The 24,022-nt window shown below is 49.0% G+C and overlaps 1 protein-coding gene across 3 annotated transcripts in view; it reads right to left on the bottom strand.

Moving 5' to 3' along the window:
- The window catches only part of LOC146797066 (rho guanine nucleotide exchange factor 3-like), a 212,945-nt gene that overhangs the window by 43,967 nt on the left and 144,956 nt on the right, over positions 1 to 24,022 (bottom strand). The window contains exon 1 of one of the 3 annotated variants that reach the window (XM_085629685.1): positions 22,895 to 23,146. The exons of the other annotated variants lie outside the window; for them this stretch is intronic. Coding sequence (XP_085485811.1) covers positions 22,895 to 23,062 — 168 coding nt within the window. The 5' untranslated portion in view covers positions 23,063 to 23,146. Of the gene's footprint in view, positions 1 to 22,894; positions 23,147 to 24,022 lie in introns of those variants that run through there. 3 annotated transcript variants of the gene reach the window in all.

Genomic DNA, 24,022 nt, shown 5'->3' with positions numbered 1-24,022 from the left:
ACATTGGTCTACTGAATACCTGTCAGATCTTTGTCAAGTTCACAAACCTCCCCCTGCCTCATCTACACAATCATCCGCAACCCTGGGCTCCCCTTGCGAGCAGGATCAAAAGGTACACACTGCCCAGTCAACGAAGATGAGAGATAGGGGATTCTGGGATTCCTTGGCAAATTCCACATAAACATCTGATGAATAACCTGTACAAGTGAACCAAAAGCTTTTTTATTAGCATAAACGAATCGTGGTACACGTGGAATGTAAGGCAAGTGTGGAGAACGTGCAAAAGGTTACTAGTGGGAATGTTCCTATAGTACCTCATAGCCTGATGGGGGGCGGGTATTTGCATTTAGTATGCAGAAGGGAAACAAAACTCTGCATATTTAGATCTATTTCAAGCCGGCTGGAAGGAATGATTCATTCGGTCACTTCTCACTGATCTTGCCAATACATGATCACATCGCTATGTTCTCAAGGCAGCAGTTATTTTAAGAGAGTCACAATTTAGATAGCCCCTAATAATCTGCATCCATTTAAGGCCGGTCTTCAAACTTGGTGATTCCTACTGAGACACTGCCACCACAAATGTCTGATGCTTAGATTGTTCTATAGGGCTTCTAGGTGCTTCCAGGGGTCAGGTGTTGTAAATGTGGAACAAACCGCACATGGGCACTAGCAGAAAGTCTTTACACCATAGATGGGTTTTGTTACAGGAAATGTGCAGACACGGGTTTGTGCTTTGTGTAAGGCGTATATGATGCAGCAATTAGCACTCCAGTTTATACTGGAAGAAAATATAGAATTGAGTTGGTGTGCAAGTGAAAATCATTAATCGCTGTTGAATCACTTTTTCGGTTATATATGCCAAATGCATAGAACTTTGTTTCTCAAGAATACTCCGTATTTTCCCAGGTTTTGCACCCATTTTGTGTTAATATCGGTTTATCAAACTGTGACAATATGCAGCATGATCTTGCTTTGATTCCATGACATGATGTATGCATTGCCTCAGAGCTGGAGCACAGTTTGATCCTGCAGTGCAGCAGAGTTTCAGTGGTGGACGATGATCCAAGAGATGAAGACAACTTGTCGTCATGGCATGAAGTAACGCCTCAGAAGTTTTCATTTCTCTGATCAGGCCCCACTCCTTTGGAACTCGCTTGCACCAAAAAGCAAGACCACTTTCAGCTTCCATATAACCTGGAACCCGACCTCTTCCAAGGAGGCCATCTCAAATCATGACTGTCCACTCCACTCCACTCCTCCCGTTTCCTGCTTCCTTCTCAAGCTCCACCACAACTTCCCCCATACCTTACTTTCCTCCCCCCAACTCTCCTCCACATTTCACATTTTGAAGCCCATGAACACCGGACCTAATCGCACTATAAAGAAACAAGAAATGTTACCCATCAGACATGCTGCGCTCTGATGCATACTACTCAAAGAGGTGGAATGTTGCTGTAAGCAATACGCTCTTCAAGAAATACATTGCTATGAAGAGGGCGTCCGGGGTTAAATAATATAGTGCTCGAAACGCTGTTCTGTGGAATCAGATCCATCAGACCTCTGAGAAGTAAAAATGTCCCTCATAATGCCTAGGAGTAATGTGACACACAGAGTCCTCCGGAAAACACTGTGCCATTGAATAATGATCCTGTGAATACCGTGCCATTGAATAATGATCCTCTGAATACCGTGCATACCGTGCCATTGAATAATGATCCTGTGAATACTGTGCCATTGAATAATGATCCTCTGAATACCGTGCCATTGAATAATGATCCTCTGAATACTGTGCCATTGAATAATGATCCTCTGAATACCGTGCCATTGAATAATGATCCTGTAAATACTGTGCCATTGAATAATGATCTTGTGAACACTGTGCCATTGAATAATGATCCTGTGAACACTGCCATTGAATAATGATCCTGTGAACACTGTGCCAATGAATAATGATCCTGTGAACACTGTGCCATTGAATAATGATCCTCTGAATACTGTGCCATTGAATAATAATCCTCTGAATACTGTGCCATTGAATAATGATCTTCTGAATACTGTGTCATGAATTAATGACCTCCAATATGGTGCCAGCTAATAAAGACTGCAAATATCGTGCCTCCAACATATATTTGCAAGTGATCAATTTTCCAGACTGCAATAACTGATAGTGCCCTTTTGACATGGACAGGGAGCTTAGGCTGACATTTTTGCACAAACCCTTGCAAGTAGCTGAACTTGACAATGTTCTACATGAACGTGATCTGCGGCACACTAAAACGAATCTCTGCTGTAGCCAGACACTGGAAGGTTGATTGTAAGGTGGCTGGTTTTCTTTTAAAAAGACATTAGAGAACCAAAGTGTGAGCTGGTGCACATTGTTTTTAGAAGTGAAGTAAATAACAATAAATTATAGGACAGAGTTACGGTAACCGGCTACAATCTGCTACAGAAGATCGTCATACAAAGGCCATCAGTGGTATGAAGCCTTTGCCACATGCTAGTCGGCTTCACTTCTGCCCTGTCTGACAAACACTTATTTTCCCAGGGTCTTTGTTGACATCTCAAAACGGGGCGCACCACCACCCCTGAAAGTTCCCTTACCCCGTGCAGGGTGGAGACACTTTAGACAGATTGCCATACCTGATCATTATCATGGAGGCAGGGGCCAGCAGAAAGTTGTTGAGGTTGTACAACTCCAGCTGGTAGCACAGAAACAACACTCCGGGTGACAGATGAGCTCTACAGGCTTGACTGGAGAGCCGGATTGAGGAATTCCAGGCCGTGTGGATCAATTCGGTGTGCTACCAAGTCTGATCCGGCTCCCATGATTCAGTTTGTAGATAAAGTATCTGGGAGTCTTGGTGAATGACGCTGAATTCCTGTTTAACTAGTTCAGAGGGCACTCTTTGCATCCATAGGAGTTCTCTATTCAAGGTACCGACTTCATTGTGAGAGGTAGATGTCCTCAAATTGCTTAAAAGTGAATCCACAAAACATCAGGTTGTTTCTCTTTCATGGCAGACACTAAATTACCCATTCAGCCAACGATGAAAGGTTTAAGTCGGGAAAAGGAATCAGGTGTGAAGTCCTTGAGGGAGACTGACTGAACCCGATCCGCAAGAAAGGAACGCATCAATGATAAAGCTGCACCTTCAATCCCCAGGCTCTGTAACCGATCAATCAAAAGATCATGATTGACCATGTCAAATGCTGCGGACAAGTCACGCAAGATAAGAGCTGCATTGCCGCCCTTATCTAATGTGGCCCTAATTTCCTCAGTGACCATGATTAGCGCCGATTCAGTGCTGTGGCCACTTCAGAAGCCAGACTGTGCATCATTCAAAAGGTGGTTGTTTTCTATAAACGAGGACGATTGCATATCCATGGTATTCTCCACCAGCTTGGCAGGGAAAGGAAGCATGGAAATAGGCCGATAGCTATTAGGATTCAGAACATTGGTGGTAGGTTTCCTTAAAAGTGAAAGGACTGAAGATGTTTTTCACTATCTGAGAAAGTCTCCTGAGTTAAACATGGCATTGAAAATCTTAGTAAGGTGCGTGGCCAGAGTCAGACACTAGATGAACAATCTTAGGTGGACACGGTTCCGATGGCGATCCAGATTTTGTGCTCTCAATAGCCAGTTTGACTTGTTCCTCTGTGAGATGACCACATTTGCTTAAGGTGATCCTTCATGAATTCACCAGTTGCAAAGCATTCCTCTCCTGACATCTGGAATAGCTAGAGAAGAATCTGTTAAAGATGGTCTCAACCTTCTCTTGGAAAAAGGTTGCAAGGGAATTGCAGAAAGCCCGACTACTTCCTGCTGAATTATTTATTGATGGCGTAATGAGTTTGGGGACTGTTCGGAACAGTACTTTATAGGAATTACTAGCTTATCTTATTTGTTTAATGAAATAGGCAGATATTTCAATCAGCAAGAGTTTTTTGTACTGTGCAATACATTGTTTATATTTTTCTTTCTCCGTCAGCTCATAAGCTTTCCTCCAATTGCGTTCCTTCCTCTGGCAACCTTGCTTTGCAACCCTAAGTTTATCATTAAATCAGGGTGCCGAAGGCTTACCTCTCCTCAGTATTTTGGTGTTCGCAGGGGTTAGCTTATTAATAGCAGATTCCAACCAGACTGAATAGTTCAGAGACATGAGATCAATATCATTTGTCTCATCTGGCTGGGATCCAGCAAGAAGAGAGTTTACCTCGTAATCTTGAACCCTGTGCCAGGCATGAGGCACGTGACTTCCCAAAGATCTCAGAGGCAAAAGTTTTATAGGGAAGCTTAATATCCCAGAGTACTGCACTATGGTCCGACCAGGTCAGAAGTGCGACCAGACTCGTGATGGAACAGTTATTTCTGAATATTCCATCAAGAGTCTGCCCGGCCAGGTGCGTAGAATCAGCGATTAACCAAGTGAGTCCAAAGCAGGAAAGATTGTCTACTAATTACTCCATATCAGGATCCATTTGGTTCTCTAAATAGTAACTGGAGTTCCATAATATAGTGAACTCTGTTTCAAGAAAAGAGGATTCCAAAAGGGATCCAATTGCATAAGTGAAGGAGGATCTTGGCCCAGGAAGGCGGTATACAAGGCCATTGGAGGACCTCAGAACAGCTGGTGGAATCCACTCATTCCACTGTACTGCAGAAGGACCGGTACAGAGAGGATCACTCAAGATCAGCTGTTGGAATCCGCTCAATTGCCTCACTGCAGGCGACTGGTCTAGCTCGTGGATCAATATTGAGAGGACCTATAAGGAAATGCCACTTTTTGTATTGTCACCCGCACGTTTTTGGACGGATGCTGCTGGTTTTTGACTCAGAGTGCACGGAGGCCTGCTAACCAGACCTCGGTGTCCAAGCCCCAAAAAGCATATCACATGAACTATACCCAATCGGCACAGGCTAAGTTACCTGCACGTCCCTAGCATATAGTACCCAGGGCATGTAAGTTAGAGTCACCCCAAGGATTGCAGCACTGGTTGTGCCACCCTGGGTGTGACAGGTAAAACCAATCTCCCAGCCTGCCATTGCAGACTGGAAGAGCAGCTTTAAATAAACTGCCTGCCATTTAAAACATTGGCAAAGCCAAACCTCCCTCTGCAATATGTAAGTCACCCATAGAGCAGGCCTACAGAGCCCTATGCAGGGTGCAGCACAATTTATGGGCAGAACATGTATGTTACATGTTCTGGCAGTAAAACCGCAAAAGTCATTTTTACAGTGGACATACTTGGTCACCCCATTGATAGTAACATGGTTACACGCTGAGCCCGCGGCTGTGCTAAGTTCTGAGCAGAGCAACTTGCTATCAAACAACTTGTTACATTAGGCCCGATTTAATGTAAGAGATCGCAGTTTGCAGCTTTTACAAAGTTCTCACTTTGTTGTCTTTAGTCTACGGTGCCTTTAATGGTTGCACAAGAAGCCTGTCTCTGAGAAAGCGTTCTGCCCTCTTACGGAGACCCACAAGCGACTCCCAGGAAAGGCGACAAAAGAAGCCTGCACTGGAGAGAGGTGTTCCCTCCCCCCTACAGGAAGCCACATGGGTGTTGGGTGAAAAGGCAAGCTTAAAAGAAGAAGCGGCCTTCGAATAGCAAATGTGCAACACTTGAGAGAGGGGCTGCTCTATTGTCTCGGTAGACAGGTTGGCACTAGGTACAGGAAAGGGGAAACCAGTTGCCAAACGGGTTTCTCTGGAGTGTGTAGCCCCACTGGTAGCCACACCTCTGGGTTGGTTTAGGAAGATTTGGACACCGAGAAAGGTGTCCTGCCATCAGTCGTGGCTGGCATGTGTTACTTGGGCAGGTCGCAGGGGAGGAGTCGCACAGGGGTGAGGGTGGGGATTGATAAGTTAATTTATAATAATAAAAATATTTAAACCTAACTTTCTGCTGCAGGGTCTCGAGTCTTGTCTTCAGGAAGCAGGCAGCCTCCCTCCCATCCCCTAAGCCAATCACACTGCTCCAGTGGAGCGTTGTGATTGGTCGGGCCACCGCCGAGGATGGGGCTTACAGGGAGGACATGTTCTCTATGTAGGCTGAATTGCGGTCAGCATGAAGAACTATAGAGTTTGCATGACTGGTTAGGGCGGCCCCAGAAATCCGACCAAACAGTTGGAGCCCTCAGCAGTGGGCAAAGCAATCTTCCCCTGCCCTAGAGCAGACCGGCCCACCTGCCCGACCCCAACCAAACCCTTCTGCTTTCTCGCAGTGCGAGAAACAGAAACATAAAATGGAAGTTATTACCATTTTATGTTTCTACTTCTCGCACTGCGAGAATGTAGTGAGGTGACGCTTATACACCCTAGTGGAGTAGCCACCCCTGCCTGCCATGTTGGAGTTGTCAGAATGATGCATCCTGGGAAAGCCAGATACCCCACTTTCCAGGAAGTGGTCATCAGGAAGAAGGGAACATAGTAGCACATAGGGTACTAACCGTGTCTAACCTGAGGGAAAGTTCTGTGGATTAAAAGTGCACTCCTGGCACTCAGAATCAGATCTCGCCAGGACATGAAGAAGGAATGAAGAAGGACTGCCCTGCTGCACAGAGGAACTGGCAAATAGAGGCTGCACTCACATGGACTGCACCTGCTGAACCTTGTGGCTAGCAAAGGAGAAGGGACTGTGCCTGCTGTGTCTTGCTCGTGGAGAAGTTGTCTCCAGAGCCCAGCCAAAGCAAGAGACTCCAAGAGTCAATTGGCTGATTTACTGTTCGCAGAACAAGACCACAACAGCTGAAGAAGCCTACTGGGGTAAATTGGTAGCCCAGAATCTTCACACCGCTGCCAACCACCACCATGCAGCATCAGAGACAAGGTCCAGATGCTCACAGCTGCACCCAAATCCACTGGACCCGAGAGATTCGGAGAGTAGCTTGATCACCCAAAAGACGAGTTTTCACCCAGGGAACGCTATGGCTGTAACCACGCTACCAGACAACTGGACTTCTACCAGGACCGAGAGGACTTCGAGGGATGTCGACCCTATGGCTAGGACTGCCTAACCCCCTTTTTGCACTAAGGGGTAGCCGCAGGAAAACCCTGGTGACGGAATCTCACCTACAGCGTCCTTGAGCATCTTCAGCATCCTGTATCCTCTGCATCAGGAACCTATAAAAAAGGGTTAAAAGTGTCTAGAAATGACTAAAGACTGCTTTCCCAACAGAGGTAACGGTTTCTGAGGACTTTGCTGGTCCTCCCGACTGGCACCCTGCCAGAGTTGGTTGCCCAAAGTAACTAACAGACCGCAATCCAACTAGCCAAAGTTTTTCTCAAAAATGTTTCTTTGAGTAAAATTTGTTGAATTTTCCAATGCTTGTTAATGGTTAAGTAGAAAGCGTTTCTTTACTGCACCTTATAAGATCTATACCTCTGGAGCCCTTTGGCGTTTTTTTTCCCCAGTGTGTATCTAAAAATACAGTCCATTTTTATAAATTGGTGCTGCATTTCTTTAGTGTCGGTTATTTCTTCTTCAATTGCTTTGATGTGGTTCAAATGCTTTACACCTGTTCCTTTGTGTAAGCCTTGCTGCTCACAACCACAGCTACCGAGGGCAGAGATAGAGGTTTGGCAAACGAAACCTACTGCTCGTAAAGGGGTTGGTTATGCCTATTACAAACGCACAACCACATCATATAAAACGGCCCAGTGCCTCACAGGACATTATGCTATAACGGAGGACCAGAGAGTGATGGGGACTGGTGCCATCTCTACATTATACTACAACGGAGGGTCCGACAGTGCCGGGGACTGGTGCCTTCTCTACATTATGCTATAACGGAGGACCAGAGAGTGCTGGGGACTGGCGCCTTCTCTACATTATGCTATAACGGAGGACCAGAGAGTGCTGGGGACTGGTGCCTTCTCTACATTATACTACAACGGAGGGTCCGACAGTGCCGGGGACTGGTGCCTTCTCTACATTATGCTATAACGGAGGACCAGAGAGTGCTGGGGACTGGTGCCTTCTCTACATTATGCTATAACGGAGGACCAGAGAGTGCCGGGGACTGGTGCCTTCTCTACATTATGCTATAACGGAGGGTCCGACAGTGCCGGGGACTGGTGCCTTCTCTACATTATGCTATAACGGAGGGTCCGACAGTGCCGGGGACTGGTGCCTTCTCTACATTATGCTATAACGGAGGGTCCGACAGTGCCGGGGACTGGTGCCTTCTCTACATTATGCTATAACGGAGGGTCCGACAGTGCTGGGGACTTGTGCCTTCTCTACATTATGCTATAACGGAGGGCCCAACAGTGCCGGGGACTGGTGCCTTCTCTACATTATGCTATAACGGAGGGTCCGACAGTGCTGGGGACTGGCGCCTTCTCTACATTATACTATAACGGAGGGCCCCAACAGTGCCGGGGACTGGTGCCTTCTCTACATTATGCTATAACGGAGGGTCCGACAGTGCTGGGGACTGGCGCCTTCTCTACATTATACTATAACGGAGGGCCCAACAGTGCCGGGGACTGGTGCCTTCTCTACATTATGCTATAACGGAGGGCCCAACAGTGCCGGGGACTGGTGCCTTCTCTACATTACGCTATAACGGAGGGCCCAACAGTGCTGGGGACTGGTGCCTTCTCTACATTATGCTATAACGGAGGGCCCAACAGTGGTGGGGACTGGTGCCTTCTGTACTTATACTACAACAGGTGGCCTGACAGTGCCGGGGACAATTGCCCTCTGTCCTTTACACTACAACAAAGGGGCTGAATGTGCCTCAAACTGTTGCCCTCTGTCCATTACACTACAGCGGAGTAGTCGACTGTTCCCTAGACTGGTGCCCTCTGCGGAGGTCACTACAACAAAAGGGCCGACTGTGCTGAGGGCTGGTGCCCCCTGTCCATCACACTACAAACGAGGGGCTGACAGTACCGGGGACTGGTACAGTCGGTGCATTACCCTAAAACCGAGGCCTTCAAACACCTGTGTCATAAGACAGGGGAGGGACAGGCAGTCCTGTGGGTCGAAGATCTCTGTGTACCCCAGAAGAGGGTCTGACAGTAAATGAGCGTGAAGGCCCCTGTACATTAGCCACAAAAGAGGGGTTCGAAGTCCTCTGTATAACCCTGCATAGGTTAGTGGCTGACTATCATTCCTGCCAACTCAAGTGCTCTCCGTGTTGCAGGGTTTGGGAGGGACAGAGATGCTGTGGGCCGGGGAGGGGGGCGCACTGAGGGCTACTGTCCATGAAGTCACTTTTTGAAACATAACATATCTGAACGGTTGGAAACACGGCACCGTATGCGGCTAAGAATGGAAATTTCCAGGGCAGAGTGGGGTTTCCGGCTGGATAACACCGCTGCGAGCTTCTGGCCTTACCAGCTCATTATTTTAAGGGTCCCTTCGACTTCCTGTAAGGGGGTGGGGGGGTTCAAGTTTCTTGTCCAGAGAAACAATGTGTCCCTTCCCGTTAGGAAATGCCTGTTTCTGTCGATTTTCCAGCCAGGCCTGTGTTGTCCTGTTTCTGTGGCAACCAGCGGCATCCTGGGAAACAGGAAGCTGGCACAGAGCAAAGGTCCGTGCTGCTGGACATGGGTAAGTGCGATGTTTAGAGATTTCTTACATTCAGGCTCTACCGAGTCAGAAAACATATGGGCTATCTGAAGAGTTCACCCTAATATCTCCGAGAACTTTTTATTTATTTTTTTAATCACAATTCTATTTACTTATCTTGTTTGCCTTGAGACAGTTATCTCGTCTGCACGAATCCATGGTACCACAAACAGCTCCTCAGTAATGCCGGTCCCCCTAACATGCACCAGCGATTAGAACTTCACACAGTTCTGCCAAAGCGCCTTTGTCCAGGCAGGCTGCACACATTACAATTCAAGTGCAACCCCACACACAGCTCTCTAATGCATGTCCAATCTAGCCTCCGTCCAGACATGGCACACAACTTCCTATTCAAGTGCAACCCCACACACAGCTCTCTAATGCAGGTCCACCCTGACCCTAGCCTCCGTCCAGACATGGCACACAACTTCCTATTCAAGTGCAACCCCACACACAGCTCTCTAATGCAGGTCCACCCTAACCCTAGCCTCCGTCCAGACATGGCACACAACTTCCTATTCAAGTGCAACCCCACACACAGCTCTCTAATGCAGGTCCATCCTAACCCTAGCCTCCGTCCAGACAGGCCGCACACCTTCCTATTCAAGTGCAACCTCACACACAGCTCTCTAATGCAGGTCCACCCTGACCCTAGCCTCCGTCCAGACATGGCACACACCTTCCTATTCAAGTGCAAGCCCACACACAGCTCTCTAATGCAGGTCAATCCTAACCCTAGCCTCCGTCCAGACATGGCACACACCTTCCTATTCAAGTGCAAGCCCACACACAGCTCTCTAATGCAGGTCCACCCTGACCCTAGCCTCCGTCCAGACATGGCACACACCTTCCTATTCAAGTGCAACCCCACACACAGCTCTCTAATGCAGGTCTACCCTGACCCTAGCCTCCGTCCAGACAGGCCGCACACCTTCCTATTCAAGTGCAAGCCCACACACAGCTCTCTAATGCAGGTCCACCCTAACCCTAGCCTCCGTCCAGACATGGCACACAACTTCCTATTCAAGTGCAACCCCACACACAGCTCTCTAATGCAGGTCCACCCTAACCCTAGCCTCCGTCCAGACATGGCACACAACTTCCTATTCAAGTGCAACCCCACACACAGCTCTCTAATGCAGGTCCACCCTGACCCTAGCCTCCGTCCAGACATGGCACACACCTTCCTATTCAAGTGCAACCCCACACACAGCTCTCTAATGCAGGTCTACCCTGACCCTAGCCTCCGTCCAGACAGGCCGCACACCTTCCTATTCAAGTGCAAGCCCACACACAGCTCTCTAATGCAGGTCCACCCTAACCCTAGCCTCCGTCCAGACATGGCACACAACTTCCTATTCAAGTGCAACCCCACACACAGCTCTCTAATGCAGGTCCACCCTAACCCTAGCCTCCGTCCAGACATGGCACACAACTTCCTATTCAAGTGCAAGCCCACACACAGCTCTCTAATGCAGGTCCATCCTAACCCTAGCCTCCGTCCAGACAGGCCGCACACCTTCCTATTCAAGTGCAACCTCACACACAGCTCTCTAATGCAGGTCCACCCTGACCCTAGCCTCCGTCCAGACATGGCACACACCTTCCTATTCAAGTGCAAGCCCACACACAGCTCTCTAATGCAGGTCAATCCTAACCCTAGCCTCCGTCCAGACATGGCACACACCTTCCTATTCAAGTGCAAGCCCACACACAGCTCTCTAATGCAGGTCCACCCTGACCCTAGCCTCCGTCCAGACATGGCACACACCTTCCTATTCAAGTGCAAGCCCACACACAGCTCTCTAATGCAGGTCCACCCTGACCCTAGCCTCCGTCCAGACATGGCACACAACTTCCTATTCAAGTGCAAGCCCACACACAGCTCTCTAATGCAGGTCCACCCTAACCCTAGCCTCCGTCCAGACATGGCACACACCTTCCTATTCAAGTGCAAGCCCACACACAGCTCTCTAATGCAGGTCCACCCTGACCCTAGCCTCCGTCCAGACATGGCACACAACTTCCTATTCAAGTGCAACCTCACACACAGCTCTCCAATGCAGGTTCACCCTAATCCCAGCCTCCATCCAGGCAGGCTGCACACATTACAATTCAAGTGCAACCCCACACACAGCTCTCTAATGCAGGTCCACTCTAGCCTCCGTCCAGACAGGCCGCACATCTTACTATTCAGGTAAAACCCCACACACAGCTCTCTAATGTCGGTCCCTCAAACACGCACCAGCATTTAGAACTTCACACAGCCCTGCCAAAGCGCCTCTGTCCAGACAGGCCGCACATCTTACTATTCAGGTAAAACCCCACATACAGCTCTCCAATGCAGGTCCCCCTAACCCTAGCCTCCGTCCAGACAGGCTGCACTCCTTACTATTCTGGTAAACCACCACATACAGCTGTGTCGGTGAACCTCAATCCTGACATGCAGCACAATAGCACACAAAGCTTCAGATCACCTCCTCAGATCCAAGACATAAATCTCGTCTGCCACTGGAATAGGACAACTTCATGGCAGTCTGGTGCCCTCCACCCCTAAACCTCCGCCTCTACTATGCGACACCAAGTACTACAGAACGTTGTTGCTACGGTGAATAACAGATGTCAACCGAGCCATGAGCCTGTGCGGGCTGTGGACTATACAGAATAGCTCTGAGGTTTCTGCCTGTGATACCTCTGTACCACGAAGACCAGCTCTGAGGTCTCCGCCTGTGATATCTCTGTACCACGAAGACCAGCTCTGAGGTCTCCGCCTGTGACATCTCTGGACCATGAAGACCAGCTCGGAGGTCTCCGCCTGTGATATCTCTGGACCATAGAGGCCAGCTCTCAGGTCTCCGCCTGTGAAATCTCTGGACCATGAAGAAGAGCTCTCAGGTCTCTGCCTGCGATATCCCTGGACCACAGAGGCCAGCTCTGAGGTCTCCGCCTGTGATATCCCTGGACCACAGAGGCCAGCTCTGAGGTCTCCGCCTGTGATATCTCTGTACCACGAAGACCAGCTCTGAGGTCTCCGCCTGTGACATCTCTGGACCATGAAGACCAGCTCGGAGGTCTCCGCCTGTGATATCTCTGGACCATAGAGGCCAGCTCTCAGGTCTCCGCCTGTGAAATCTCTGGACCATGAAGAAGAGCTCTCAGGTCTCTGCCTGCGATATCCCTGGACCACAGAGGCCAGCTCTGAGTCTCCGCCTGTTATATCTCTGGACCACGAAGACCAGCTCTGAGGTCTCCGCCTGTGATATCCCTGGACCACAGAGGCCAGCTCTGAGGTCTCCGCCTGTGATATCTCTGAACCACGAAGACCAGCTCTGAGGTCTCCGCCTGTGATATCTCTGAACCACGAAGACCAGCTCTGAGGTCTCCGCCTGTGATATCTCTGGACCGCAGAGGCCAGCTCTGAGGTCTCAGCATGCGATATCTCTGGACCGCAGAGGCCAGCTCTGAGGTCTCCGCCTGTGATATCTCTGGACCGCAGAGGCCAGCTCTGAGGTCTCCGCCTGTGATATCTCTGGACCGCAGAGGCCAGCTCTGAGGTCTCCGCCTGTGATATCTCTGGACCACGAAGAAGAGCTCTCAGGTGTCTGCCTGCGATATCTCTGGACCACGAAGACCAGCTCTGAGGTCTCCGCCTGCGATATCTCTGGACCACGAAGACCAGCTCTGAGGTCTCGGCCTGCGATATCTCTGGACCACGAAGACCAGCTCTGAGGTCTCCGCCTGCGATATCTCTGGACCACGAAGACCAGCTCTGAGGTCTCCGCCTGCGATATCTCTGGACCACGAAGACCAGCTCTGAGGTCTCCGCCTGTGATATCTCTGTACCACGAAGACCAGCTCTGAGGTCTCCGCCTGTGATATCTCTGGACCACGAAGACCAGCTCTGAGGTCTCCGCCTGTGATATCTCTGGACCACGAAGACCAGCTCTGAAGTCTCGGCCTGTGATATCTCTGGACCACGAAGACCAGCTCTGAGGTCTCCGCCTGTGATATCTCTGGACCACGAAGACCAGCTCTGAGGTCTCCGCCTGTGATATCTCTGGACAACAGAGGCCAGCTCTGAGGTCTCGGCCTGTGATATCTCTGTACCACAAAGACCAGCTCCGAGGTCTCCGCCTGCGATATCTCTGGACCATGAAGAACAGCTCTCACCTCTGAGCATGTGATATCTCTGAACCTCGAAGAACAGCTCTGACCTCTCAGCCTATGATATCTCTGTACCATGTAGAAGAGCTCCTCAGTCTCAGCCTGTTAGATCTCTGAACCATGAAGACCAGCTCTGAGGCTACGGCCTGTGATATCTCTGTACCATGAAGACCAGCTCTGATCTCAGCCTGTGATATCTCGGTACCGTGAAGAAGAAGAGCTCTGATGCTAGATCCGGATACCTCTGTGCCATGTCGAAGAGCTCCAAGTTCTCAGCCTGCGACATCTCTGTACTATGAAGAAGAGCTCTGAGGTCGGAGACTGTGATAGCTCTGTACCATGAAGGAACGGCTCGAGACCTGAACCTGTAAGATCTCTGTAACACAAAGAACAGTTCTTAGGTCTGAGGCCTGCGTCTGTGACATATGTCCTGCTTGAAAAATAGTTGTTCTTCATGAAACCTGAGCTAGTGAGATTGGTGTACCTTGAGGAAAAGCCCAGCTATCAGAGCCATTGAGGCATATGTATCCTGAGGGTCCAGCAGTGTTCTCAGAGTCTGGCACTTGTAAGGCCTGGACATCCTAAAGCCCAGGGTTAATATTGGAGAGCACCACAAGGGAGGAACAAGAGGCGTGCAAGTGACGCAGCAGGGCTCAAAGGTTATATGGAATTGTAGGGGAGCCCATCTTGGGTGTATGGGGAGGTGTTGGTTGAACTTCTCCAGGCCTTTGATGAGATCTGCTGCTACACGTAGGATGCCTTCAGGGTGACGGATGTCAGAGTAGTGGGACTCGGATGCACTGGTGTCTTGACATCTGTTGGGTTCCCTTTTTCCCAGAAGGGATAGCCAATACCATGTTGTCTTGGTTTTCTTAATGTGCTCTTTGAAGGACAGACATTGGCAAAGAGGATTAATAAGTTACTTTATATTAAACGTTCCACATGCTTTTCCAAAATATTAATTTGGAGAAGGCCAGTTTTAACCAATGTTAATGATACATATTTTCCTACTTCTTTTGTAATACATTTCTGTAGACCACCTAAACCTCCTCGTTTTCTGCAACCCCGTTAAATTGCCTTTAAAACTTGTTCCACCAACGTTGCTGATCGCATGCATCCTAACATGAGCTACTTGCTCCCGATTTCTCTGGAAACGGCGTTAGGCAATGATCATAAATAGGCCATGTAAAGCTTTCTTCAAATCCTACTTGGTGCTGTCCAATAAAATCGATCCGAAGTAATTTTATACTAACAAACACAACACCAACGGCGGACAACCAGTAACAGCCCCTCCCACAATGTTCCATAAATGGATGTTCGGTGTACTCTCACCCCAGAAAAGGTGCACCTAATAACATAAAGGTAAAATTCCTCAATCTTATGAAATCCTCTTTATTTTAATGTCCTTTGTTCCATAAAAATAGCCAACATGTTTCGTTTATATAGACAGAACTTCTTCAGGGCTTAATTCATGTGTTATATGATTAGACGATCTCGTTTTTTGAGATGCATAACAGCAGTATTCACCTTCTTTCCTCCTCACTTTGTTATTGTTACCGAGCACAAAACACGGCACTTTGGCTCACCTTTTTTGTCACCGTTGGCAATCCGCTTCGAGTATTCTTTGATCAATGTAATTTTAGCAATACACCCTTGGTTTCCATTACGTTCATTTATGCATTGTAGCACATGACAATGTGGCCACCATGGCTTTTTGGCACTGTTTATATACTTGCTGGCAGGGTCCTTCACTGTCTTTTGTTACATGGCGTAATCTCTCATTGCAAACAGTAATTCTTTGTTGTGTATCTTTTTGTTTAGACTCCCCTGATGAAGGGCCAAATGGGCCCGAAATGCATTGGGATTATGGCAACTAGATGATATGGAGCATGTATAATATCATCGTTCATTGCATTTAAAGCTTACAAAGCATTTTTGAAAAGTCAAGAGACCAATAAATATCATGATTTCAAGTATGCACGGCATCTTCACTTAAACAGATGGATTAAACGCGTTTTAAGCTTTTGCTTTATGAGGTGTGCCCAGAGGGACGTTGCCTGTGTTCAGCCAACGCATGGATTTTGTTTTTTTTATATGATTAGACAACATCGTAGTCACATCTGTATATCTCAGAATCCGCACAATTCTAAACTCCACATATAGAAATGAATGTAACGATCCTCAAGTTTTAGGGGAGTAATACGTACCCCAAGATGACACCAAATCTCCGGTCCTCACACCTTTCTGTTGCTTAGTGAGTGGAAACAGAATTTAATCATTTTAGTGCATGGGATGGAGCTCACAGCAAACTTATATAAAGCTCAGTTTGTAAGAGAGTTTTCCTAGATCAACAGGGCATATATTACAGAGAGGGAGCGCTGTCCCGGCTTGCGTCACTGCGCACCTTTAAACAGGTGCACTGGGGCAAACAGGCACTTGATGCGCTGCCCTGAGGAGAGCCGGGAACCCGTGCCTGCCCAGGGGGCAGCTCTTTCAGTGAAATACAAAACAGTTGCTAATAAATCTAGAAAACATGTTTTTCACAAGGCAGGCGGCATGCTGCCTGCAGTTTAAAGAGGGGCGAGAGAGAGATCGCCTTGAAGGCGGGTGCAGTTAGTGACTGCACCTACCTGCAGGGCGATTTCTGGGGGATCCATGATAGACCCTTGGCACCCTCCAGAAGGCGGACTTCAGGAGGCACACAGACTGATCACCTTTTTGTGGCAGTGTCTGAGCACATCCTGACGGAATGTTTGCCCCAGCGCCGGGGGGCTGGGGGGGGGGGGGGGCAGAGGAAAGGTCATTCCCTCATGTGCATGGGGCCATGCTCCCATGAAAATGAGGGAATTAACTCTGAAGATAGCCTGGGGCACATGTAGAGCCAGCGCTATCCGTGTTGCAGAAGGGGCTGCTCAAGCGGCCCTCTTCTGTAATACCATAGTGCTACGGGGTGCACGAAGCAGTCATGGCGCCCCTGTGTGATACGCTCCAGAAGGTTACCTCTGAATTCAATTACCAGTTTTACAATTGCCAGGCGTGAAAACTGTTCTCATGGATCAAGAATACTGCTTTTTTTTGTTCCAAATGTGCTGCTGTTTTTTAAACTTTATCAATGAAAGCAAGAAGCGACATTAAAAATAAACATCAACTAAGATCACAGTGTGCAATGAAATAGATTTCGGGCAAATTGCAAGGTGTACATAGCCAGTCTTCCTAGTGCAAAGGTGCAAAGGCTTAGTTGGCTGTGGTTACAGCGATCTCCTTAAACTTGAAATATTATTACAATTTGCTTGATATCCAGGTGATTATATTGAAGTCTGGCCTATCGGAAAGTATAAGGATTGGGCCTGACCAGTATGGACATCAGCCTTAACTCTGAAATGTCTCTCCATATGCTCTGCATGACTGTTTGGAAGAAACTATCATGTAAATCTAGCCCTTGTGGGCGGTCTTTAGAATGGGCCCAGATTGGCGCACACTTGGCCCATCCAGATATAAGTTCCTGGATCCGGGCCTGCCCGCCCTGCAGCTGGTGGATCGATTACTTCCGTCCTCTTCCTCACAGAAACAAACAGGAAAGCCCTTCATCCAAACTTCCCCTTTCCTGTGTAAGCTCAAGACAAGGGTGTCCGGAGCACTTCCAGACCCCCCCCCCCCCCCCCCCCCAACAAAGAGGGCTAAAACAGAAGCAGCCCATCTATCCTGGGCACGAGACACCCCTCAGGAGGTCGAGTCTGAAAGAAGCCTCCACGGTGCAGCCCACGCCTTTGGTAGCAACTTGAGTACAGACATTCGTGCTTAGAATGCCCTGCTGAGGCACAAAGCTTTCACCGCCCTCTACCTGTGGTTGAACACCAAATATACTAGAACAATTAAAAAGAGGCCCACAAAGAACAAAACCCAAGTTAAAACACAGCTGCTCTTCAAATCTTCGACCGCTCACCAAAGCTCTGACTGCTCAACCCTTCTGCTTAGTTTCATCAAAATGACGATAAAAAAAAAAACAACACAGGCTATATGTTCATGAACTGAAGTAGCACCTCCGACCAAGCCAGACACAGCTCTTACCCAAACTCTTCCCAAGGCAGACGTCCTTAAGACAAAAAATACTAAGTGATGTCACAGCCCTGACAGACCCCCGACTTCAAATGAAATGGGCCTTGCATCCGGCCCAGGGCCATGAAAGGAGCGCCCCAAGTGTAAAAATGAAACCATAAGCGGGTAGCCATGGGTCAGGCGGTGTCTGCTCCGTCTGGACCCTCTAGGGAGATGGTGCTGAAACAGTAAGTGCCACACTGCCAAGCGTTGTTCACTAAAAACACAGTAACGGGGACATATGAAAAGGTGGCCAATTCACCGCGACCTACAGCGGATATGGAGCTGCGCGATCAAATTTGCATGGGTACCCACTTTACACCCCTGGGGGCAATCTGATATTACAGAAGGGGCCGCAGGTGCTTGAGGAGGGGGAACAACCTTTACAACGCAACTTTTACAACGCACTACACTTACAACTCATTTTTTACAACGCAAAATCCATTACAACGCATTGCATTACAACGCATGACACTACAACGCATTTTTAAAAACTACCTTTACAACGCATTCCATTACAACGCATACTACCTTTACAACGGATACCATTACAACGCATAATATTACACTACACTATCCAACACTTACCCTACTGTTGCACCCCCTGGAGTTAGAATAGTAATTTTTATCCCTATACTATCCAACACTTACCCTACTGTTGCACCCCCTGGAGTTAAAAGTAATTTTTACCCCTATACTATCCAACACTTACCTTACTGTTGCACCCCCTGGAGTTAGAATAGTAATTTTTACCCCTATACTATCCAACACTTACCCTACTGTTGCACCCCCTGGAGTTAGAATAGCAATGTTTACCCCTATACTATCCAACACTTACCCTACTGTTGCACCCCCTGGAGTTAGAATAGTAATTTTTACCCCTATACTATCCAACACTTACCCTACTGTTGCACCCCCTGGAGTTAGAATAGTAATTTTTACCCCTATACTATCCAACACTTACCCTACTGTTGCACCCTCTGGAGTTAGAATAGTAATTTTTACCCCTATACTATCCAACACTTATTAAGTAATTTTTACCCCTATACTATCTAATACTTACCTTAAATGCAATTTAATATTATGCGTTGTAATGGTATGCGTTGTAAAGGTAGTATGCGTTGTAATGGAATGCGTTGTAAAGGTAGTTTTTAAAAATGCGTTGTAGTGTTATGCGTTGTAATGCAATGCGTTGTAATGGATTTTGCGTTGTAAAAAATGCGTTGTAAGTGCATGCGTTGTAAAAGTGTGCGTTGTAACGACATACATCCCTTGAGGAGAAGCGTCGCCCCATGCAAACGCACAAACCCTGTCTCCGCACTCGCATAGTATCTTAGACGTGGGTGAAGAGGCACCGAGGGCATCAGGTGGCAGGCTCACTGTGTGCCTGTGCCACTGAGGATGCCCCTTGGAAGGGGGCACTGTGGACCCCCCCAGGCTGGTGTAGTCATTCACTGCTCCAGCCTGCAGAGGATCTGTGCCTCCCTCTCACATGCAGGCCAGGATCCTGCCTGCAGAGTGAAAGGTAAGCCGACCTCTTCAAACAGCTGGTCCCCCTTCCACCGATATGCTGCTCCTAGAGCGGGTGCGGTCTGTGGCTGCTCTGGGGACAGCACAATCGCTGTGACTGCGCACTGACCCCGTCTTCCCCAGGCATGCCACGGTTACAGTGTGCCAGTGCGCACTGTGTGCAGCGGAGGCCCAGGCGCAGTGCGTTTTTATTCCTGCATGTGAAGCATTTGGATACAAACAGGCCAACGAAGATATACTCGAGGCCTGGAAGAAGGCCATTCAAGAATGAAGTAGCAGGGAAAGGCCGATATTTCGTATTTTGGCAGCAGACACAGGCAGATGTTTTATGGACTTGTGGTCGAACAGGCAGCACATAGCCAAACACTCACTCCTAGAGCCCTCGCTCCGAGACAGGACTTGGCGAGGTTCCTAGCTCTGCTGGCCACCAACTATCTGACCACACACCCAGAGAAGCCCCGAGGGTAAGGACCAACATCAAACTAGGGAGCCAGTAATCCCTGCGTGACTAGCTGAAGACCAGAACAGCGAGAAGCCATTTTCCCTGCTTGAGCCCCATCTTGCCAGGCCAGCGCATGCTCTGGTATACAGATTTGGTGAAGACTGGTCACTAGGGTATGGTGATATGGGATTGAATGCGGCAGAGAGGTCGAGCAATGCAGGTCTCTGGTTCCAGCTTGCATTGAAGGAGTCAGGGAGGGCTGAAGACCAACATTCCTCCTAGAGAAGGGCGAGCCACTAAAAGCTCGAGCCTCAAGCCCGGCTCTGGCTCAGCTCAAGGTCTTGCTGGAACCTCGTGCCCATAACGAGCCGAGCTTTCATGTGGCGTCTGCCCGACACCCTCGCTCTACCCAATATATGGCGTGACGGTTAGAGTCACCATCTTTGGACCTGAGGAACCAAGTTCCAGTCTCGCATTGGCTCAAAAGCTTGTGATTCTCGGCAAAACACTTGATATGTCAGTGACTTTAAAATATGAATGTGACCTTGTGTAATCTAACTTGTGCGGATATAAAGCGCTCCAATACCTACAAATTGAATTTTCGCTATATCCATTCAGCAGAAAAATGTACAATGAGGTTAAAACAAAGCGTTAATATAAAAAAGAGAGACATACCATTTAGTGGCCAACTTTCAAAAAGTGAAACCAGGAAACCTGGCTAAATCCTGGCCTCCTTGATTAAATTGTGATCTTTGACAAGTATTTTATTTCACTAGAAATCTTTTTTCCTCCTTCGAGAGTATGAAGGCGCTTACAAATACACGCGTTCGGGATACCAGCTGCACATAAGCCGATTGTGCTTGTTTTAATAGACTAGAAGGCTGCTTCATAATGATGCGGGCCACACACAGGGTTCACCATGCAAATGTCCTGCCTTAGTTCTCTAATGGCGCCGCTGCCAGTGGGGGCGGCAGGGATGGTTCAGGTTTAAAAACTCACTTTTAAAAAGAGGTTCCCGGTGCAGTGCTGTAACGTGGCATATTGGTGTAAATTGGGGGGGGGGGGGGGGGGGGGGAGGACGTGATTTGATTGTAGTAATTGCATTTAATAGTACTACCCCTGATGAGGTGTCAAAGCGCTTATCTGTCGAGTAGCACGCTACTCCGGAACCAATAAAGGATTAGTGTTGAATTAGTATAGTGAAATATGAAAGTAATTTGAGTGGCGGATATTAGTCAGTTATTTGGATTGATGAGTATAGCGGAGGGATAGAGGAGGGGGAAAAAGGCTTTGCATTTAAATAGGCTTGTTACCCCTCATGGGGCGCCGAAGCACTTTCTTGGCGAGTTGCACACTACTTATGTAGCAAGCACTCTCAGGGCTCGGCTCGTGCACGGGCTCTAAGAGCCGAGCCCGACCCTTGGCTCTGGCTCGGCTCCACCAGTTCATTTGTTGGCGCCCACCTCTACTTCCTTCACATAGCCTTGGTCACCGGCACCAGGGGCAGTTCAGTTTAAGATGGGGGCCATACCCACCGCTTGGGTCTCCACTTCACCCCACCCCCACGGACCCGTTTCCTCACTAAAAAGGGAACTTCCTGGTCACCAATCCTGAGCTGAGCAAAGACCCTCTCACTGGGCAATTTATGAAAACAAGCACTTACACACCCAAGACACAGGACGAGGGAAAGGCCTTGAAGAAAGCAAGGGAGGAGGATGCACCGGCGCTTTCCAAACTCGAGTGGACCTGAGGACCGGGGGCGGTGCCCCAGGTGGCAAACCGGTGCCACCTGCCTCCTTCTGATGCCGCCGCGTATACTCCTGGTGTCCAGAGGAGGGCGACACAAGGTACAAGTAAACCCCCGTCTCAGCTGAAGGACGCGGACCGCCTCTCCAGTTCAAGGGTCTCTGCTCTCAGGGGCGTAACACAAGCCCCCGCGGTGCGGGGGGCCCCCAAGCTCCAAGGGGCCCCCTCGACACTGCACTCTGCCCGGAGAGCTCCTGATTGAGCCCGGAGGGGGCCCCTCTACGTACCGTGCAAGGAGGCCCCCTCACTTTTCGTTACGCCAGTGACTGCTCCGCCTCCCCACCCGGCCTATCACGAGCTCTCGGTGGGAATCCGTGATCAGGGTCGGCCTCTTTAGTTTGTGTTTCTTTCTTACTATTAATCAAATTGTTTTGCGCCGGACCGTGGAGGTTTTTATGTGTTTATATAATAACTTTACGAAGGGACCGTCACCCTCATCACTGTGATATTGTTGATGCATACATCCTATGGTGTCAGAGTTTATCACCTGTATAGGTTAGCTGTGAACAGCTGTTACAGCTTGGTGGGTTTTACTACTGTTGTGGTGCTGGTTTTGGAGGGTTAACCGGGTATGTAGCCTTGGTCTCAGGAGTGCTCGAAGAGTGAATGCAATGTGTGTGTGTGTGTGTGTGTGTGGCGGGGTAATCTCCCGATGGGCGATTTTATATTCCTGCCTTATGTTCCAAACAGCCTTGGGGTGGTTTTGGGGTCCATCACTGCAAGGAGGCACAGCCCAGGGTCGGCTGCGCTCCCTCCTCCTCCTTGGGGCAGGAGACAAGCTCTCGACCATTCAGGGACAGCAATTTCTAGGCAAAGCGCTTATCTCAAGGAAGACATGCACTTTGGTTCCAGTTAATAGCCGTCTGTAGCGTCAGCTACTCCTCGGGTTTCTGGGCGCTTAACATACCAACATAGCATTACCTGCTGCGATGAGGTACTGCCAGGTGTACTCTTTCCCAGAAAATCCCAAGCTGCCAATCACAGCTAGGGGGAGGGCGTCTTCGGGTCTGCCACATATGGTCAGGATGCCATGATGCCAAGTCCACCGCCAGTTCAGGTGGCGCATGCTAGAGCTTGGCACTCACATGGGATGCTGCGGAGCAGAGCCTTGTCTGGTAGAAGTCCAGGAAACACGAGTCACTGAATCCACTGCCACTAACACGGTGTGATCTGCAGCACCCAAGTGGGCCCTGGCACCCAAGCAGGTGCAGCGAGTGCCCCAAGCATTGTAACATTTAAGTGAAAGGAGTCAACTGTGGCACAACAGCCTACCTGGCAAGTAAGATACAGCGCTCCTGGCTGGGTCACGCAAGACGCGTAGCAGGAGCAGAGTAAGGCTGTAATCCAAGAGGTGCAAGAGGAACACGAGGCATCACGTCTTCTGCTGTTATACCCCAGATGCTGGTAATGCCAGCCCTGCCCAGATCCGCCAAGCTCCATTACGCCTCTGCTTCAGGAAGAGCTCAGGTCTCTCCTCCTCGCCTAACATCTGGTCACGGTGTAACCTCTTGGACACCCCCCTCGGTAGTAACTTTGGTATTTCCTCCTCTCCACTTAACAAATTAGCATCGCCCTGCCTTCTGTCCGTTCAGTAACCTCGTCTGCAGCCAGACGGCCAGCACCCCGCCCTGTGGTGCTCTGACCCTGCCTCTAACCACTCCCCGGAGCAGGATGCCTGTTCCTTAGAGAATCCTCCTTCGTGCACAGCATTGCATTAGATCTAGGTTCGAACTTTATAAATCCCATTCATTTATAAGTGAGTACAATGAGTGCCCGTCAGTACCTAAACGAGTAAAATTAGGGACCATCAGCACCTAAACAAGTGTAATGAGTGACTTCCAGCACATACAAGGGCGTAAAGAGCAACCCCAACGGTACCCAAGCAGGAGTAATGAACGATCTCACTAGTGCCTAAGTGCAATGCAATGCGTGACGTCCAGCACCTAAGCAGTTTTAATGAGTGACCTCCAGCACCAAAGCAAGTGTTATCCTACCTGGACCTAACTCGGTGTGTGACCCCAGCAGGTAGGCAGGTGCAATGAGTAAATGTCAGCATCTAAGAGAGTGTATGTAATAAGTGACCACCTAGCACTTAAGCAAAGTAGTAACCCCCAGCACCCAAATGAGTGACCCCCCCAGGACCTAATCAAGTGCAATAAGGGACCCCCCCTTCCCCCCAGCACCTAAGTGGGTGCATGGGTATCCTCCAGCACCTAAGCAGGCTTAATAAGCAACCCAACCAACACCGAAGAGCATTAGCAACCCCACCAACACCTACGAGTGACCACTATAAGCACCGATGCAATGAGTGATCTCCACCAGCACCTTAGCCCTGTAATGAACGCTCCCCCACCAACACCCAAGTGCTGCAATAAGTGACCCCAAGTGTGTGCAATGAGT

The sequence above is a fragment of the Triturus cristatus genome, chromosome 10 (genome assembly GCF_964204655.1).
Source record: "Triturus cristatus chromosome 10, aTriCri1.1, whole genome shotgun sequence".
NCBI lineage: Eukaryota > Metazoa > Chordata > Amphibia > Caudata > Salamandridae > Triturus > Triturus cristatus.
Note: the sequence above shows the minus strand (reverse complement) of the source record. Positions and strands in the feature narration are given on the sequence as shown.